Source organism: Arvicola amphibius, chromosome 5, assembly GCF_903992535.2.
Source record: "Arvicola amphibius chromosome 5, mArvAmp1.2, whole genome shotgun sequence".
Classification (NCBI taxonomy): Eukaryota; Metazoa; Chordata; class Mammalia; order Rodentia; family Cricetidae; genus Arvicola; species Arvicola amphibius.
The window spans coordinates 100186173-100203733 of NC_052051.1; the positions used below are offsets into that span (position 1 = coordinate 100186173).

Consider the following 17561-nt stretch of genomic DNA (forward strand, 5'->3'; position numbering starts at 1 on the left):
GATTTTAGTCCCATTCTTGAACATTGCCTTGTTTGTTGACATGGTGAAATAATTCGTTCTTTATATGAGAAAACTAACTTTGTTTTCTTCTTTGTCCTTTGTTTCCCTTTTATGAATGGATGTCACCGTTCCTCCAACCCATCATGTTAGAAAGTAAGTAGCTCCTAAAATTACTGAGATGCTTTGTTAAGACATTGATGTTTTATGGTTCTACCCACAATGCATGCTCCCATTCAGAGCTTGTGCGTCCAGTTATGATGGACAGGACTAATCTTTGTATCAGTGTTACATGTCTGAGGATGCAGATGTGGAAAGTGCATTTGCATCACCCTCCTTCATATCCACAAATGTGTACAATGTCTTGTGTTTTAGAAATATAACAATAAAATTGCACAAAGAAGGCTTTCATTTAAACTTTTTGTAGAGCAGTTAAGTGAGATCCCACACTTGGTTTTCAAGGAAAGAAGGTTACATTATCTAGACTATGGAATCAAGATTTAATAGCCCCAAGTAAAGATGATGGTTAGACCATTTTTAAGGTGTATTTTCATATTATGTATATTACATAGGATTGATCGGCTCCTTTTAAGAAGCATTGGTATCTTTAGAGGAAAACATGTTATTGATTTATAAATGAGATAGACCAAAATAATATTTTTTATAGAAATGCAACTAATGCCTTAAATCTTGGTGGCTAATCGGAGTGATTTGAGCTGCAAGGATATTTTATATTTTTTTTCAAAAATATGAATATGTTATTTTTAATCAAAACAAATTTTATATGCTTCTTTTTGGGAAATATTTGGAGAAATTAAATTAGTTGTTTAGACTTTTAGAGCTATATTATCTTATAATTGTAAATTATATATTTTAAGATTTTTTCCATGATAAATCTTGAGCTTATTAAGTTAATAAACAGTATAACTTAATAATGTACTTGTGGTCATTAGAGCTTATCACTTGTAGGAGATGAAGTCCTTAGTGCCTATGCTGACATTAGCCATAGCATCAAACTGCAACAGCCATCTAGTATCATGTGTACCTTAGAAAATGTAAACCAGAGTGCTGTTATATTTATTTATTCTGTATTCTTTGTTCCCTTTAAATCTACATTCCTCTTAAACATTCTAAATCTACGTACTTGGAAATATGTACATTGGGGATGTAGTATGAAGGACGGGAACATGTTAGGGGGACAGTTTAGTAAGTTATGGTTTTAAAGATCCACATTGTGTAATTTTTATGGGTTTGATTCTATGTGACTTGTCACATTAACATCTTGTCAGATCCCTGCAGAAAGTCTGCATTTCTGACAGTTTTACTAATTTAAAACTCCCCAAATCTGGCACAGTCATTCCCAGCTTCAAATTTTCTGTGCTTTTGTCTGGAGAGTAGACTATAAAAATTACATATTTTTGCAGTGTTCAGTATAACATGTGTTGCATTATTTATCTGGAATTCATTTGTAGAGAGATAGTTCTGGGGAGATGAATCTATTTTTTTATAGCTACGGCCGGGCCTACTTACATATGAGCAAACATTTTTCATGAGGCAAAATAATGAAATGTGGCCAGTGAGAAGCTTGTAGGATCTCCATGAGGAAAGATGTTGCATCAGGCCATAGCATTGTTCCCACGTGAGTCACAATGTTGCAGCTACATTGTTCTCTGACCAAATTTCTATTAGGACTCTTGTTTCCTGTCAAACCCAATGGAATTATATTTATATATAATATATGTTGGCACAGACACACTGCTTCCTAAAATAATAAAGAATACTCACATTATTACAATACTCCCAAACCTTCAGGACCGCGATGCATATCCTTGCTGACTTGTGATAGTATATTTCTGCAGTTCAGCAATTTTGTCTTTTGCATTTCATGAGAAAGCTTTCATAGTAATAGGAGATTTGGTAGCCTTGGCTTTTAGAAAAATTAGTACCATAAACTTGTAGTTTTACCTAAAATTCAAATTTTGAAAGTTTCCTATATTAAAGGCTTCTTTGTTTAAAAATATTTGGGGTTAAAGGCTTGTAACTCTTCAGGGGTTGGTGGGGTAGGGCGGGGCTTCTAATAAACACTGATTTAACCAAATACTGATTTGTTTTGGAATAGTAGAAAATAAAATGCACATGGAAACAAAATTAGCTCAAGCAATATTTATATGTCTAAATTCTAGCTTGCATACCTATTAACCTGCTAGCAAACTGCAATATACACACAGTGTACACTTTATTATCAACTTTGTAAGGGTTTGCATATAATCCACAAATGTTTGTACTTGTGTGCTCTTATATTTTCCCTTTAATTAAATGTAGTTTGCTTTTTAAAAAACACTGCTTTAACATTTTACTTCATTACGTCTTTACTACAGATGTAATTGTTATCTGGGAAGAATGCTCCAACACACATTTGTTTTTTCACATATCCAAGGAAAGGCTTGAAAGTGTAGAAGCCATAGCAGAGATATGAACATAGATGGGGGTTCTTGATCTGCCGCGTGAGCGATTCAACACCAGGAGCAGCCTAAATACTTATAATTTCAAATCAGTTCTCCCTTGGTCTCTTATTATTCTTTTGTTGTTTTCAACCTATGAGATAGAGCAGGCCTTGAACTTTTTTTTTCCTTTTTGATCATTCAAGTGCAACCACCAAGTTGTCTGTAATATTTTAAAACTGAGGCTTCATCGTGTTATCTTACAAAATAACACCACATAAAAGTTTGAGCTTTGGTTTCCTTAAAGTACAGTGTTGGTCGCTTTGTGAATAAAAGCATAATTTGAGTTTGGGAGACTTTTTGCCTGAAGCCTGTAAAACAGATGAATCTGATTAACTTCAGGGAGGCTGAACCGGCCCTTTATTGTAATGTAGATGTTTTCAAGGGTGGCGATGTATTTTAAAAGGCATGTAAGGAGGTGGGTTTTGTTTTTTGTTTTCTTCTCAGACTCACAGAATGGTTTGGCTTAATCCTTTGTGTATCAGCTGGGCTCATGTTTTGCACACTTTTCTCTTTCTAGTGGAACCTCTCCCTTAGCCTGTCTGAATGCCATGCTTCACACTAACACTCGAATAGGGGATGGAACATTCTTCAAAATCCCTGGAAAGTCAGGCCTCTATGCTCTCAAAGTAAGTTGGACAGTTTTGCATACCATGTGTATTCTTACTGGGGGTCACACATAGTTTTAAATACATAGCGGTAAACACAGAGTTTTGTGAATGACTTCTGTGCACATGAAGGTTTTCATTTCCCGCACAGATGGTTTTGTGTGGAGAATAAACAGTGATGGATTTCTTTAAGTAAAACCAATGGTTTTACTTCATAACACGGGGTAATGAAAACTAGCTGTGGCTTCCTTGGAACTTCTTGATTCTTTGAGATTTATAGGGAGGCGTGGCACAGAGCATCAGCGGGGAGCTTTAGGTGAGCACAGTTGCTGTCCACATTGGGACTGTACTGCAGGTGGTTAGGTACACTTTGCACCTGTGTGTTTTCTATAAAAAGAAGAAAATCTTGCCTTCTGCATGAAATTGCTCTGGTTTAAATCAGACATTCAGTGGGGTAGCAAAATGCTCAAGAAAATGATTTTGGAAAGCAATAATAAATATGTCTTATAGCTATATAAACAAAATATATCTATAGAAAATAAAAATTTGGTCAGCAGTGGTAGTGCACTTCTTCAATCCCAACAGTCAGGAGACAGAGGCCGGTGGATCTGTGAGTTCAAAATGAGCCTGACCTACGGAGTGAGTTCTGGGACAGCCATGGCTATACAAAGAAAAGCTGTCTTAAAGAAGAAAAAAGAAAAATTAAAAATATGAGCTATATAAAATATTTTGGAGGAAAGAATCTTAATTACTTGGTGGATTTCTCATTGCTCTTGAGAACGGGAAGTGGCATCTAAAGTAGAAAGTTCATCAGGACAAGAGCTTTTGTTAAAGCAACTGAGAATATGCTCTAACAGAATAATTATAACTGACCAGAATCATTGAAGTCAGTATGTTTTAGTAGATTACCTAAGATAAAAAGAAATTATTGCTTTAGTAAGTGGTGGACTGTTTTTAAAGTTCTTCAACTGCCTTTGATGAGTTTGTTTTAATGCCGAGAGTCATACCTGACAAAGAAATTCTTTCATAAATGGAAATTTCTTCTATTCTTATTACATTGTGTGTTGTAGAAAATAGCACAAGTTCATTAAAATTCTGGTATTTTTTCATTTGTTTTTGATAGTCCTGGGTGTTTCATTTATTGGTCAAAAATCTGAGTTGTCAGTCCTTTGTTTTTTTTATATTGGAAGGAACATAGAATTGAAAAAAATGCAATCTGTATAATATGTCAAAAGGAAATAATTGTGTGTAGGTTATTTTATTTATTTGTTTTTTTTTTTGTTTGTTTCTGAGACAAGGTTTTTCTGTAGCTTTGGAGCCTGTCCTGAAACTAGCTCTTGTAGACCATGCTGGCCTTGAACTTACAGCGATCTGTCTGCCTCTGCCTCTCACGTGTTGGGATTAAAGGCATGCACCACGACCACCTGGTTTATGAATAGTTTTATTGAAAATTTATTTATGTATTTTATATATGTGGGTGTTTTGTCTTCATGTATGCCCACCAGAAGAGGTTGTTTGATATCAGAGTTAGTTGTAGATGGTTGTGAGCCACTATGTGTTTGCTGGGAATTGAACTCATGACCTCTGGGAGAGGAGCCAGTGCTCTTAACCACTGGGACATCCATCCCTCCAGCCCTGTGTATAAATTTTAGAAACTGTCCACAGATATCAACCACAGTGGTGTTCTTTTCTCAATGCTTTAATTTTTTTCCTTCTTTTATCCAAAAGAGTAACTTCTATATTAAAAGTCAGTCAGTATTACAATTCTGAATCATATAACTCTGATAATACATCAGGATTCTAAAAATATTATTTAGTTGCTGATACATCTCCATAAATCTTTTGTTGTTGTTGTTTGTTTTCAAAATAATACAGAAGGAAGAGTCATCATGCCCAGTGGATGGAGCATTGGATCTAGTCTGTGACGCAGACCTGGATGGCACAGAGATGGCAGAAACCGGTGCCCATGGAGAGGAGAACAGGGGTGAGTGACGCCAGCAAACACACCCTTGCTCTCTTCAAATTATTCCATCTAAGTGTTCAGTCACTATTTGCTTTCTTCACCATTATAGGTATGATTTTTTTCTGCTACGTTTTTGTTGCTTAAGATTTATTACCTATCATTTTTTGATTTAAAAATCTTAGCACTGAAGAATACTTTTCTTTTTTGTTCAATGGGATATCTCCCTGAATAACTTTCTTGGATGTTATCGGGATCTTGATATTCCTCCCACACAGTGAAAGAGGGTTCCTGGCTGGTGTTTCTCCTTTATTTCTATGGCTGGACTAAGATCAACAGTGTCTTATGACTGATGGGTCTAATGTTTGTTATTGCCTTGTTTCTCGTAAGTTAGGGCTAGTGTCTCTATTCCTTGCCGAATCCAGGTGTTAACATGTGTTAAATGATCAACAAAATTCAAGGGCAAGATTGGGCGGAGAATGGACACCTGGAGATTTTCCATTGGCTGGAATCATTTGTAGACATGGAATTGATTGAGGTCACTAAAAGGAAATCACAAAGAAAAGATCAAAGACTGCTCTTGTGGGCACCTGAATTTCAAGAGATTGGGGAAACTTGAGAAACAGGTGAATGAGATTGCAGATAAAGAGATATGGTTCATGATTTCTGTATGGGAAGCTGAAACAATATGTTGCTTAGAAGGCAGAGATTCAAAATTGACCATGCTTCCTTGCATATAAGCACTAACCACTAACCCTGCTTAGCTTTGGACTGAGACAAGATCAGGTGTACTGTCGTCCTTAGCTACACAAGATGCTTGATGCCACTCTGGGCTGGAAACCTTGTCTTGAGATGGGCAGAAATGGGGAGGAAGAACGTGAGAGAGGGGTGAGAACCATGGAGAAGAAAGGGAAGAATCCATTGATTCTTGGATTTATGCTTCATTGATCCACATGGCGAGGACAGAAGCAGATCTGGGGACTTTGATCATAGCCTGCATGTGACTGGGCCATGAAACTGTTGATCACAGCCTGCATGTGTCGGGGCCACAAGGGTGTTGATCACAACATGCATGTGATGGGCCATGAGCATGTTGATTAGAACATACATGTGACTGGGCCACGAGAATGTTGATCACAGCATGCATGTGACGGGGCCACGAGAGTGAGGAAGAAATCAGAAAGTAGTACAGACAATGCCAAGGATTCAAGGATTTTTGAGGTGGAGAAAAAGAAAGTGGGGAAATACTTAAAAGAGGGATATAATAGATACTTTTTTGGCTTAATGGAGAAAAATATAATAGAATCATTGTTTACTTGTAGGACAATTCTAGTGAAGGAGAAATGGATCTAGTGGGAGAAATGTTACACTGCCATGTGCTTAATATCTCTAGAGAATGTTGATGAAGATGAACACCTGTGCAGTTAAAAGGCTGATTTTAGCTAAGGGCACAGATAGGATGGAAAACAGTCAGTAGAGGCCTGAAGCTGTTTGAGTAGAAGCAAGGTAGATGAGTACAGAGATGTGGAAGGGGCCTGAAGAAGTTGGCCCTTCCTGCTGCCACTTTTTCTAAATAAAGGGCGTCAGTTCAGCAGCCAACGTTTGGATGGTGGAAGTGCTCTCGGAGACTTAAGGAGAAGAATACCTAGGTCTGCCGAGTTCTGCCGATGCATCTGAAAGCGTTAAGGCCCCATTCCTAAGCTCATCAATACTGAATGAACTATTGCGATTTCTCAGAGCTGTGTTCTGGACCACTGAACAAATGCAGATAGATTTGTCTGCCGTTGAGGTCTTGCCACATGTGGTACAACATAGGAATGAAGGAATGGAGGAATGGAGGAGAGATTTACAGCTTCCATAGTGTTTAATCCAAATGGATGGATAGGTCTACCTAGAGGAAAGATAACTTTTTTAAAATTAAAACAAAGATATAAAAACTGGTAAAGGCCCGGATTATAGAGTACAAGAGTAACTTTGACTATTAAAGCCAAAATTATAATAGAAATAGTATGGATAAGGTGTACCAAGTAAGAACTAAAATTGTCCAGAAATGGAGGGTAACCCAGGAGTTCATCAGAACGTACAGGTAAGAGTAGTAGGAGTTGGTGATCCTAGCATACCTATTTCACCTGAACTGTCCACGGGCAGAGATACATTGAAGTAGAACAGCTGTGATAACCCACAAGCAGTGCATACTCTATCCTAACTCTAACCCTAAGCCTGACTCTAATCCTATCAAGCCAGTAAGCACAGAGAGGGAGGCCAGTGGTGTCCCTTCTCTCTCTAAGAGTCTGGCAGTCACTCTATAAGAGGTGAGGAGGGAGAGGGAAGAATGGATGAAAGGGGAACTATGGTTAATATATAAAATGAATAGAAAAAATAAAATATGTATTTTTAAAAGCATATTAAGCTCTAAAAAAAGAACAAAAAGAGAGCTGAGTGGCTGGCAATGAGGGGCTTACCCTGTGCTCTAACTACCTTTGAGTCACCCGTGACCTTGTAGTTAGTTCCAGTAAACTTGGGGTTCATCAGGTTGGACTTGGACAGATCCATGAATAAATGAACTTTTACATGCGTCCAGAGTGAGTCACACAAGATACACAAGATATATATGCTTTGATGATACAGAATACAGTGCTGGGGGCAAGAAAGGAACAGGGAGGAAGAATGGTCCAGCGGAACAGTGAGGGTTGCGTGGGTCACTTACCTGATTTCCAGGCCCAATGGTACAAGACATGTGACAAAGACAAAAGTCTGCCACGTGGCAAAATCTTGGGGTCTGGTGTACATGGGAAAGAGCCAAGGTCTGTCAATCAAGAAGCAGAGTAATGGTTCAGAGAAAATGTTGAGATTGCAAAAGTTTTGCTAATGACTGACCCTGAATTCCGGGGGAGACAAGGATTTTAGTGATTGGGCAGGGACAGAAATAGGGGAGGAGACCTCAACCAGCAATTAAGTCAAAGCAGGGATAAGCAGACTCCCCTAATTTGACATGTGATTAGGTACTTCACAGAATAACTCAGTCCCGCACATATCCAGCTAATGTGACCCAAATTAGATTTCCTGGCCTCTCCTTTGAAGTTGCATTAGGGAAATTGCTTTGGGGAAATCACTGAAAGAATAGTAAATAGCTTATTTCCTTGAGTACTCCTTGGCTCACCCACCTTTGTATCTTATTGCAAGCCATAATTGCTTCTTGCAGGACAAGCATATTTCCTATCCACAAAAGTGCCCCGTGTAGCGTGGAAAACCTAGAGAGTGAAAATCGGAGGGCTGACGGTGCCAGCCTTTGCAAACAGCCCTCATTGCACATGCTTTGATGTTCACAGCATTCCTCGGATGCAGATGGGATTTATTGTTTTGTTGCTTGATCTGATCACAAAGATTAGTCTTCGGGACCTCTCAGATTGTACCCAAACCCAGGTGTGTATCTGACACCAAAAGCCAGGTTCTAACTATTCCGATACACTGCCTCGAACAGTAGGGAACAGTTATTGCCTAGCGGTAGAGGTAATTTGCCCTTCCAGTGTGAACCGTCAGTGTTCTTATTATCCTCCCGAGAAAGTTTTCCACATGTGTGCATGTGGACCTGAGAAAGCCCCCACTATTGCTTCTTTGGTGTAGAGCCTGGGAAGGATCTAGGTGAATAATAACCACTGCCTGGTAAGAAACCTTTGGCATAATTGAAAGAATCACTCTGGCATCACCAAGTTATTTAAAATTAATAAAGATTAATTGTTATACCATCAAAGATGGAATCAAAGATATATAGTAAAAAAATGCCATACCTTGGCTGACAGCAAACTGGGGCTGGAGAAAGTGCTCACTGCTTAGGAGTGCCTACTGATCTTGTAGAGTTCACTTGTCAGCACTGATGACTCCAGCTTCAGGGGCTGCGAGACCCTCTTCTTGCCTATACTAACATGAACAGATACATACAACTATATTCACCTTAAAAATAAATCTTAGCAGTAAAACTCTACGAAGCAACCGTCTATAGTATCTGAATGCCAGTCCCTGTGATAGAGTTCCTATCAATGAAGTCCTGCCTTAGCCTTTCTCTTGGACTCAGCTGACCATAAGAACAGAGTCTGAGAAAATGGCTGCTGCTCTGCCAATATACTTTTATTAAAGTTCACTTGAAACAGTCCACTGTGGGGAAAGTGGTATATTTTTGATGGTGACATTTATGGGACAAAGAACTATGACTGTGTCCATGCATCTTTGACTTCGGAGCAGTCTCCCACGTGAACAAATATTGAACACACAGACTTGAGAAAGTAAATGGCTCAAATTTTATAAGCTAAGCTCTGGAGATCAACGAGTGATTTAGGTGAATCGGTTGATACATCTGTGTTGACAAGCCATGACAAGTTATACCTATATAAGTATAGGTCTGTGTCACACAATGAAAATATTATTAATTTTATGGCCTATTTTAGGCAGAGATTTATGTATATGTTTGTATCTGAGTTGTTTTTTGTGCATAATACAGAGGTATATTATGGCTTTCCTCACGTGTTAAGTTGGTTTACAATGTATTACTCTCTTACAGAACCCACAATTTTTATATTAAATAATATTACTAGTAGACAATCTTTACTCTCTTCATCCTCTGCTTAATAGTTGTTATTAATGAGAATAAAGTATCTCTTTTGTATCTGTAATATACTTAATGCTTAAGATAAACAGAAAACCACCTCCTCCCTTTTAATGAGGAAACTAGAGAATGTATAATTTTCATCTACAGAGATCAAAAAAAAGTTCTGCTTGCTATTAGCCCTAATGGCTTCAGGGAGGAAGCCACACTAAGGCCAGGGAATTAGTATTTTTAAAGTCTACTTTTACAGAGAGGGAGAGGGGAAGGCAGGAGAGGGCAGAAAAGGGGAGGCAGAGAGAGAGCAAAGGGAGGGAGAGAGAGAGAGAGAGAGAGAGAGAGAGAGGGAGAGAAGAACAATGGGAGGGAGGGAGGGAGAAGCAGTGGAAGGGAGGGAGAAACAGAAACACATATCCAATGTTGTTTAGACCTGAAATCCCAGTATGCATAATGATTTCAACATTTCAAGAATTTTATTTGACCCCTTTTCATTCTTCTTTGTAGCCAGTTTTATAAGTGGGTTTCTGATTGTGTGATTCTTGGCAGACTTGTGTTAACTTAATGAAACATTATTCAGCTCACTCTTTATTTTCTTTGGCTCAGAGGTTACAGTCAGAGGGGGTATTTTTTTATATATCAAAAGTGAAAGTTGCTTTAAGATGGCTCAAGTGTGTGGGTACGATCTCTGCTGATGCGTCAATTACACAGAGACCAGGAGTTTCACCGAGAAAGTGGGGAGTTTCCAAGGAAGGCTCAGGACCCCTGAAGGAGTGGTCACAGTGTGTAGCCTACTCCCATTGGGAAGGGGAGGACAGAAGGTGGCATGGTACCCAGGAGAATGTCTTGAGTAATTGGACTCTACCCACTGCGTTAGTTCCCTTTTCCTCTTGGAGTGACAAAACACCTGAAAAAGGCAGCTTAGCAAAGGAAGGGTCAGTTCTGCTCCCAGGTTGAGCAGGGAATGCTTGGCACAAGGCAGTGGTTACCTTATTCCCACTGTCAGGAAGATAACTGCTGGTGCTCAGCGCATTTTCTTTTTAATTCTCTCCAGATCTCAGTCCATGGGCTGGTGCAGCCCACATTTAAGGCAGGTATTCCTCCTTAGTTAAATCCCTGTGGAGACACCCTTACAAGACACACCCACATGTGTGAGTCCAAGTCATTGTGAATGAATCAGGCTTACAATACAGATTAACCACCCCTAGGGTTTTGTTTTTCTATTTGACTGTGATGCCCCACTGATATGCTTTGCAAGATGCTTTGTGTCCACACACATGTGGGGTTTTTATGGGGAGGGGGCGTGCAGGGTGTTGCTTGGAAGCTCCCAGTTGCTCACTAAAGAAGACAGCATTGCCCCTGTCTACTTGGCAGCCTTCCTGAAACTTTGTGAGCATGAGAATGAAATTCCTTCAGGCTTTGTACCAGGCCACCTGGTTTCCTTGGGTTAAACAAACTTGTCCCTTAGCCCACATCTCTGCATTTTAGTTAAGATCGTGTTAACCAGTGGAGGCACCTGCTCTACTCTGGTGGGCTGAAGAAACTGAAGTCCGTGAGGACAGTATTGTTTCAGGTACAGAGGGAAGTGAGTACTCCTCAGAGAAATGGCCACTGGTGGGGTTTCGGACTTCCTCTGCCCACTCCTTCCTATTCCTCACGCTTTCATCCCTGCCCACGGTTTCACAGTTCATGAGAAATAAAAGAGATTTCGAAAGATCATTGTGCTATGATTTTTCTTGTACCCAATCCATGTAAGGAGATATTTTCCTAGCAACATGTCCAGGGAGAGTAGGAATCTTCAAATCCAGCCCTTTTACTTTTTTCCCTCTGTGTTTTTGATAACCTTTATAGCAAAGAAGGATTTCCTTATGTTGAGTCTTTGTGCTTTTAATTAAAACAATTTTCTCCTTTCTTCTGAGGCCCCATGATGTAGAACAGCTGGTTACCATCGCCTGACCACCCCCTTCGCCTTCTCCAAATGACTCACTCCCACTCCTTCAAACATGACTTAGATATGACTTCCATTTCTTTTATCCATCAGGGGCCTCTTTTTCTTACATCTCCCTCCTTGAACTGTGAACTCGGTTCATGTATAAATGGGTTTTAGTCAGTTTTAACAGCTTGGAGGCATGGGGGAAGAGAAAGTTTGGTTTGCAATGCAGATAAATCTCCCCGGCTACATTATCATTTCCTAAGTTCTCTTGTGTTACAAGAGCAAAATTCCATAATAATGATAAAGACGAGAAGGCGTGTGATCTCATAAGAAAAACAAGCTCACTCTCAAATAAAAATATAATTAAAGGTATTCCCCCAATTATTCATCTTAATGAGCTAATTTTGATTTATATTGTCAGAGACGTGTACATCAGAACAAGGCAGACATGCTCTTTAAAAACTGCATGTTCTCGCTGCTGCCAGATAATCCATTTTCTCTGTCTGCAAAGAACTCTTTACAACTGGTTCTCAAACAGCTATCTGTGTATTTTGCCTGATATTTTACATCCTGACATATGAAGTGATTAGCAATAAGCCCATTAGTGAAGCTCTTACCCTTGGCCATCACTAGCCTTTTGCTCTTACATTTTTTTCCCCTGGACATTTCTATGTTTCATTTTCTGGGTCTATGGCTCTATTTCTCTGTAACTATTTCAGGAAATGGAGTACCATGAAAGATTGGGAATGTTATGTCAGTATAAGAGAAATAATTTGGGAGCTGGAGTGCCAGCTCAGGTGGTGAAGTGCTTGCCCCACAAGCATGAGGACTTGAGCTCAATACTCATTACCCACATGAAAAGCTGGGTGTGTGGCACACATTTGTAATCCCAGAACTGGGAAGGTAGAGACAGGCAGGTCATTGTGGTTCACTGGCCAGTCAGCTTAGCAGAATCAGTGACTGCCATGTCCTAGTGAGATACTTGTCTCAAGAAACAGGCAGGCAACTTCTGAAGAAAGACATCAGAAATTGACTTCTGCTCTCCACATACATGTACATATACACATAACTTCATGTAGATACAAACATGTGCATATACACAGCAACTTGCAATGCTTTGTTGTGGTTTGTCATTGTTTTTATTTTATCTCCTCTCATACAATACATCTGGACCATAGTTTCCCCTCCCCTCCCTCCTCCCAGCCATCTCCCACCTCTCCTCTCCCTCAGATCTACTTCTCCTCTGTTTCCCTTCAAAAAATAGCAGGCCTCCCAGGGATGTGTCAACACAAATGTGCAGGACAAGTTACAATAAGACTAGGCACAAACCATCATATCAAGGTTGGACAAAGCACCCCAGTATGAGGGAAAGGGTTGCAAGAATAGGCAAAAGAGGCAGAAACACCCCCCCCCCAACTCCCACTGTTAGGAGTTCCACAAGAACACCAAGCTACACCCATACAGGTTAGACCCATACAGGCTCCATGATGGCTGCATCAGTCTCTGTGAGCTGCTATGAGCACTGCTTGATTGGTTCTATGGGACATGCTCTTCTGGTGTCCTCCGTGATAGCTCCTAGAAGCCTTCTTTCCATCTTCCTTGGGGTTCCAGAGCTCCACCTAGTGTTTGACGGTGGGTCTCTGCATCTGCTTCCATCAGTTGCTGAATGAAGCCTGATGACTAGACACTGATCTCTAGCTATAGCAGAATATCATTAAAAAATCATTTCACTCACTTTTTTCTAGTTGTATTTGGTTCTATTCTAGGTCTCTGGGCTATCCAGCCTCTGGTGTCTGGCCCTCCAGGCTATGTTGGGCATGGGCTCCCTCTCATGACATGGGCCTCAAGTTGAACAAGTCATTAGTCGGCGACTCCCACAGTTCTGTGCCTCCATTACCTCAGCACATCTTGCAGGCAGGAAGGTAGAAGGTTTTGTGGCTGGTTTGGTGTTCCAGTCCCATCACTAGAAACCTTTTCTAGTTACAGAAGATGGCTGGTTCAGGCTCCATATCCCTCATTACTAGGGATCCTCGCTAGGGTCACCCCATAGGTTCCAAGTAGTTTCCACTGCACTAGGTTTCCACATTATCAGCCCCCCCCTCCCCACCCCAAATGCCTATGGTGTAGTTTCCCTATACAAACAGAATCTGCTTTTCTTCATTTCCATTTTTCTGAGAAGTCCTTACAGTGTCTATGATAGGATGGGGGTCAGGCAGCTAGAAGGTAGAACTTCTTAGGCATGCTTTCCTTGTTAAATATGCATTTTAGTTTGCTGCTTTCTCCGTGTCTAACTCGCGGTTAAAGGGAGGCTTTGAAGGTTATGCACAGCTATTAGCAGAGTTAAATCGGAATGACTGATTAATCAAGACGTCTAAGGAGCACATCTTCCATGTGGGAAATGTTCTCAGTTTCCTTTGCAGCTTCAGTGTTTCGTCCAGCACAAACCAAAATGTTTATTAACCAGTTGTTGACATTCTAAATCAGTTATGCTATACCAGTTCTGTCATAGGCAACTGCAATTTGCTAATCAATATCAGCCACAAAATCACTAAGGAGATTCATAACACTGTGCTTTATGACATAAGTTCATGTACATACATAAACACAGCATACTCATGTATACACATGCACACATGCACGCATGCATGCATACATGTATGTGATAATTAGGTTTTATTGTCAATTTGACACACTTGGGAAGAAGGAACACCAATTGAACAATTAACCTCTTTTTGGGTTGGCCTTTGAGCAGGTCTGTGGGCCATTGTCTTGTTTGCTAATTGATATAGGGGAGCCCAGACCACTGTGGGTGGTGCCATCCCTAGGCAGGTGGTCTTAGCCTGCATAAGAAAGCTATCTGAGCCAGCCAGAGAACAAACTAATAAAGAAACTTTCCTTAGGGTTGTTGTTCTGGATTCCTGCCTTGACTTCCCTCAGTGATGGACCATGACCTGGAAGTGTAAGATGAAACCTTTACCTCCTCAGGTTACTTTGGGTCATGGTTTTTATCATTGCAATAGAGAAGCAAACTAGTAAAATGTAACAGTGGCATCTTTGTTCACTATTACTTTTCTTCTTTCTTTTCTTTTTCTTTTTTTTATGAAATAAGGCTACACAGAGCTAATGAAGCAGATTTTGGAAACATAGTAACATTTTCATTCTCTCAGCTATATTTTATTCATACATATTATTATGTTAAATAATATCAAGAACCTCAGTGGTTAAAATGTCAAGACTCTGTTCTTTAACGGTTTCTTGGGAAAATTGCTATTTCCGTTATTTTATTGCTAACAGTTCTCTGTTGCTAGTTTGTTTTGGCATATCATACCCTTGGAGGGGTTTTTTTTTAATGCAAGTTGACTGTACCCACCTTGACCCAGGAATCATTTTAGAGAAGACATCTCTCCATAGGCTGGATCCAAAAAGGACTAAGGAATTACCTTTCTCGGATAGAATTGGAGTCCAGGAAAATTTTAATTGGGGTCAAATGGGTTTCCTGTTCTTTTTTATGTCAGTTTTTATACTTCTTGGCATGCATTTAGTTGCTGCATTGATCCAGAAGATCTGCTTACACAATTTCAAATGTAAGTACTACACAGAAACACATTGTAATCCAAGCTGAAACCTTTGGACAATTTCCCATGTGGGCTTTACTCTGGAATCACTTGCTTATTGATCTTTCAAAACAAAGTAGAGTTATCACTATTATGTTTCCATTGGCATAGTTTTCTCTGGATTTAATTGTTCTACACCATTGTTCTTTGAAAAAGGGGGATAAATTTTAAACTTTATAGTTTTATAATGTGTACATATACGTGTGATCAGCTTTAAGTATGAATAATATCTAAAAATCCAGGAAGAAGACGATCAAGAGAGGGCAATATTAAGTGATAAGGAAGGGTGGAGTGGGCAAGGGTGTGTCAGACATGAAAGAGGAAAGGTATATATCTCTATCTCTGGGGAGCGAAGAGTGGGAGATGGGTACAGGGAAGGGAAGGATATGGAAAGGATACACAAAAGCATACTTTAATTAAAAATGTCACGATCGTATCTAACACATAATATGGTGAGTTAAACAAAGATAAGTCCCATGGCCCCACAATTGAATCATGGGCATTTTTGTATGTTTTTTTTAACTCTTTGTTCTTCATTGTTTGAGAATGGTCTATAGTTCTAATTTCAGATTATCATATCAAGCAACTTAATTCTATTCAGATAAAACAAATGTCATATATGTTCTCTCAATTTTCAATCCTATTATATATACATACATTTATATATGTATGTAGCTATGTCATAAACAGAAGCAAAGCTGTTTTTTAAGAACAGAGGGAACTAGATGGAAGGATAAAAAGGAAATATGGAAAGAGAAAAGGGAGGGTAGGAGATTGAAGGGGATCTGCTCAATGTATAGTGCATATAAATGACAATGTCCTATTTAGTTAAAGTTATATGACTGAACTAGTGATTAATAAATAAACAAGAAAACCCAGCCAACTTTGGAGAATTAATGAGCCCTAATGGGTGGCCACAGTGTTGTCCCCATAATGTTGTCTGATATGATGTCCATTCATAGTGAAGTTTTTCAGCTTTAAGATAATAGTAGTGGCATTTCTATAGGAATCTGTTGGTGTTTGAGAGCATCATCTATGATTGTCTTAGGAAACTAATAAGGAGAATTAGAAGAAAATTAATAGAAATAAAAATGGTTGAAGTCCATACCCTTTCCCTCAGGAGGCGCTTGAAGTAGAGCTCTCTCAAATAGCTGTTGCCTGTGTGGGTGGCTTAGAGGGCCACACAGAGTGAAGAGAATGAAAAGGCAGTGCCTGAGTACAATCCAGGCCCTGGCATGCACTGTGGTTTGTGCCTACACGGCCCCTGCCATTTTATGCAGCTTAATGACTTTTAGCTTTGACTTTGAAAATTTGTTTTTATTTCCTTATGCAAGAACCATAAAATTGTGGCTTTTCTTTTAAAGTAAGACAATGAGTAAGGTGACACAGAGATGCTTAGTTCCCATTCATGTTACTCTCCATCTGTTTTTGTTGGGGGGGATGTCCTTTAACTTTGCTTTCCTGTTTATCTTAGTTGACTTTAGGATATATGTATGTTTTAATTTTTCAAAAGTTTGCTTTTTTCCTAATTTTAAGAACTTTTATGTATGCTTTTCCATAATACAAACTACATCTGTTTTTCTCCTCTTTCTTTAGTTCTTGATAAAGGCAGTGATTAAAAGTTAACTTCAATGATAGATACTTTAAATTAATTTAATGAAAGTCAGATTTAAAAATCCAATGTAATGAGCATAGAACAGCTTGTCTTTGCACATAAATCCTGAGTTGCTTAGCCTAAGGCTGCTGGGGCAAGAACATATCCCATCACTGCAGAGACAAATCAGCAGTATATCCACTAACTTTCAAGGACGAAGGTTAGAAGGAAGTATTCCTTCTGCAGAAACATTTAGGGGAGCTTTTGGAGAAGCTGTTTGAGTTTGATCTTCTGAGGAAAGTTTACAAGATTGAATGATGGTTATGACTCCTTGAGAAGGATCTAGTGAGAGCCAGTGCAACAAACAGCAGGGGTTTGTGTTCCAGTATTGTCAAATGCCTTCTTTGGCTACATCAGCACAATATGAGACCAGAAATACATCAGAAATAAATGCAGATCAATCACATCTACTTTTTGATTCTTCCCTCATTTGTAGCTTGAGTTGAAGGTCAAAGCTAGATTTGTGGGACATTTGTTCTTCTGCCAGTAAACTACCAGGTGAATTAGAAGAGGATCTTCGTGGTACCATTCCACTTTAACCACGTGCAGGTTGTGTGGCATTGATGATTGCCATACATGCCATACATTGATGTTCAAGGTTAATAGAATATAAAATAGAAGCCAGAGGACAACTTGGAGACACCTAGAAAAAAAGACCACAGTTTTCTGAGACATTGTCACCTTGTCTCTGGTCATTAAG

General features: G+C 39.3%; 1 protein-coding gene across 1 annotated transcript in view; it reads left to right on the top strand.

The window, feature by feature from the left end:
- Window positions 1-17561, top strand: part of Asxl3 (ASXL transcriptional regulator 3) — a 141781-nt gene that overhangs the window by 31535 nt on the left and 92685 nt on the right. The window contains exons 2-3 of the mRNA XM_038332071.1: window positions 3019-3127; window positions 4982-5090. Coding sequence (XP_038187999.1) covers window positions 3019-3127; window positions 4982-5090 — 218 coding nt within the window. The remainder of the gene's footprint in view (window positions 1-3018; window positions 3128-4981; window positions 5091-17561) is intronic.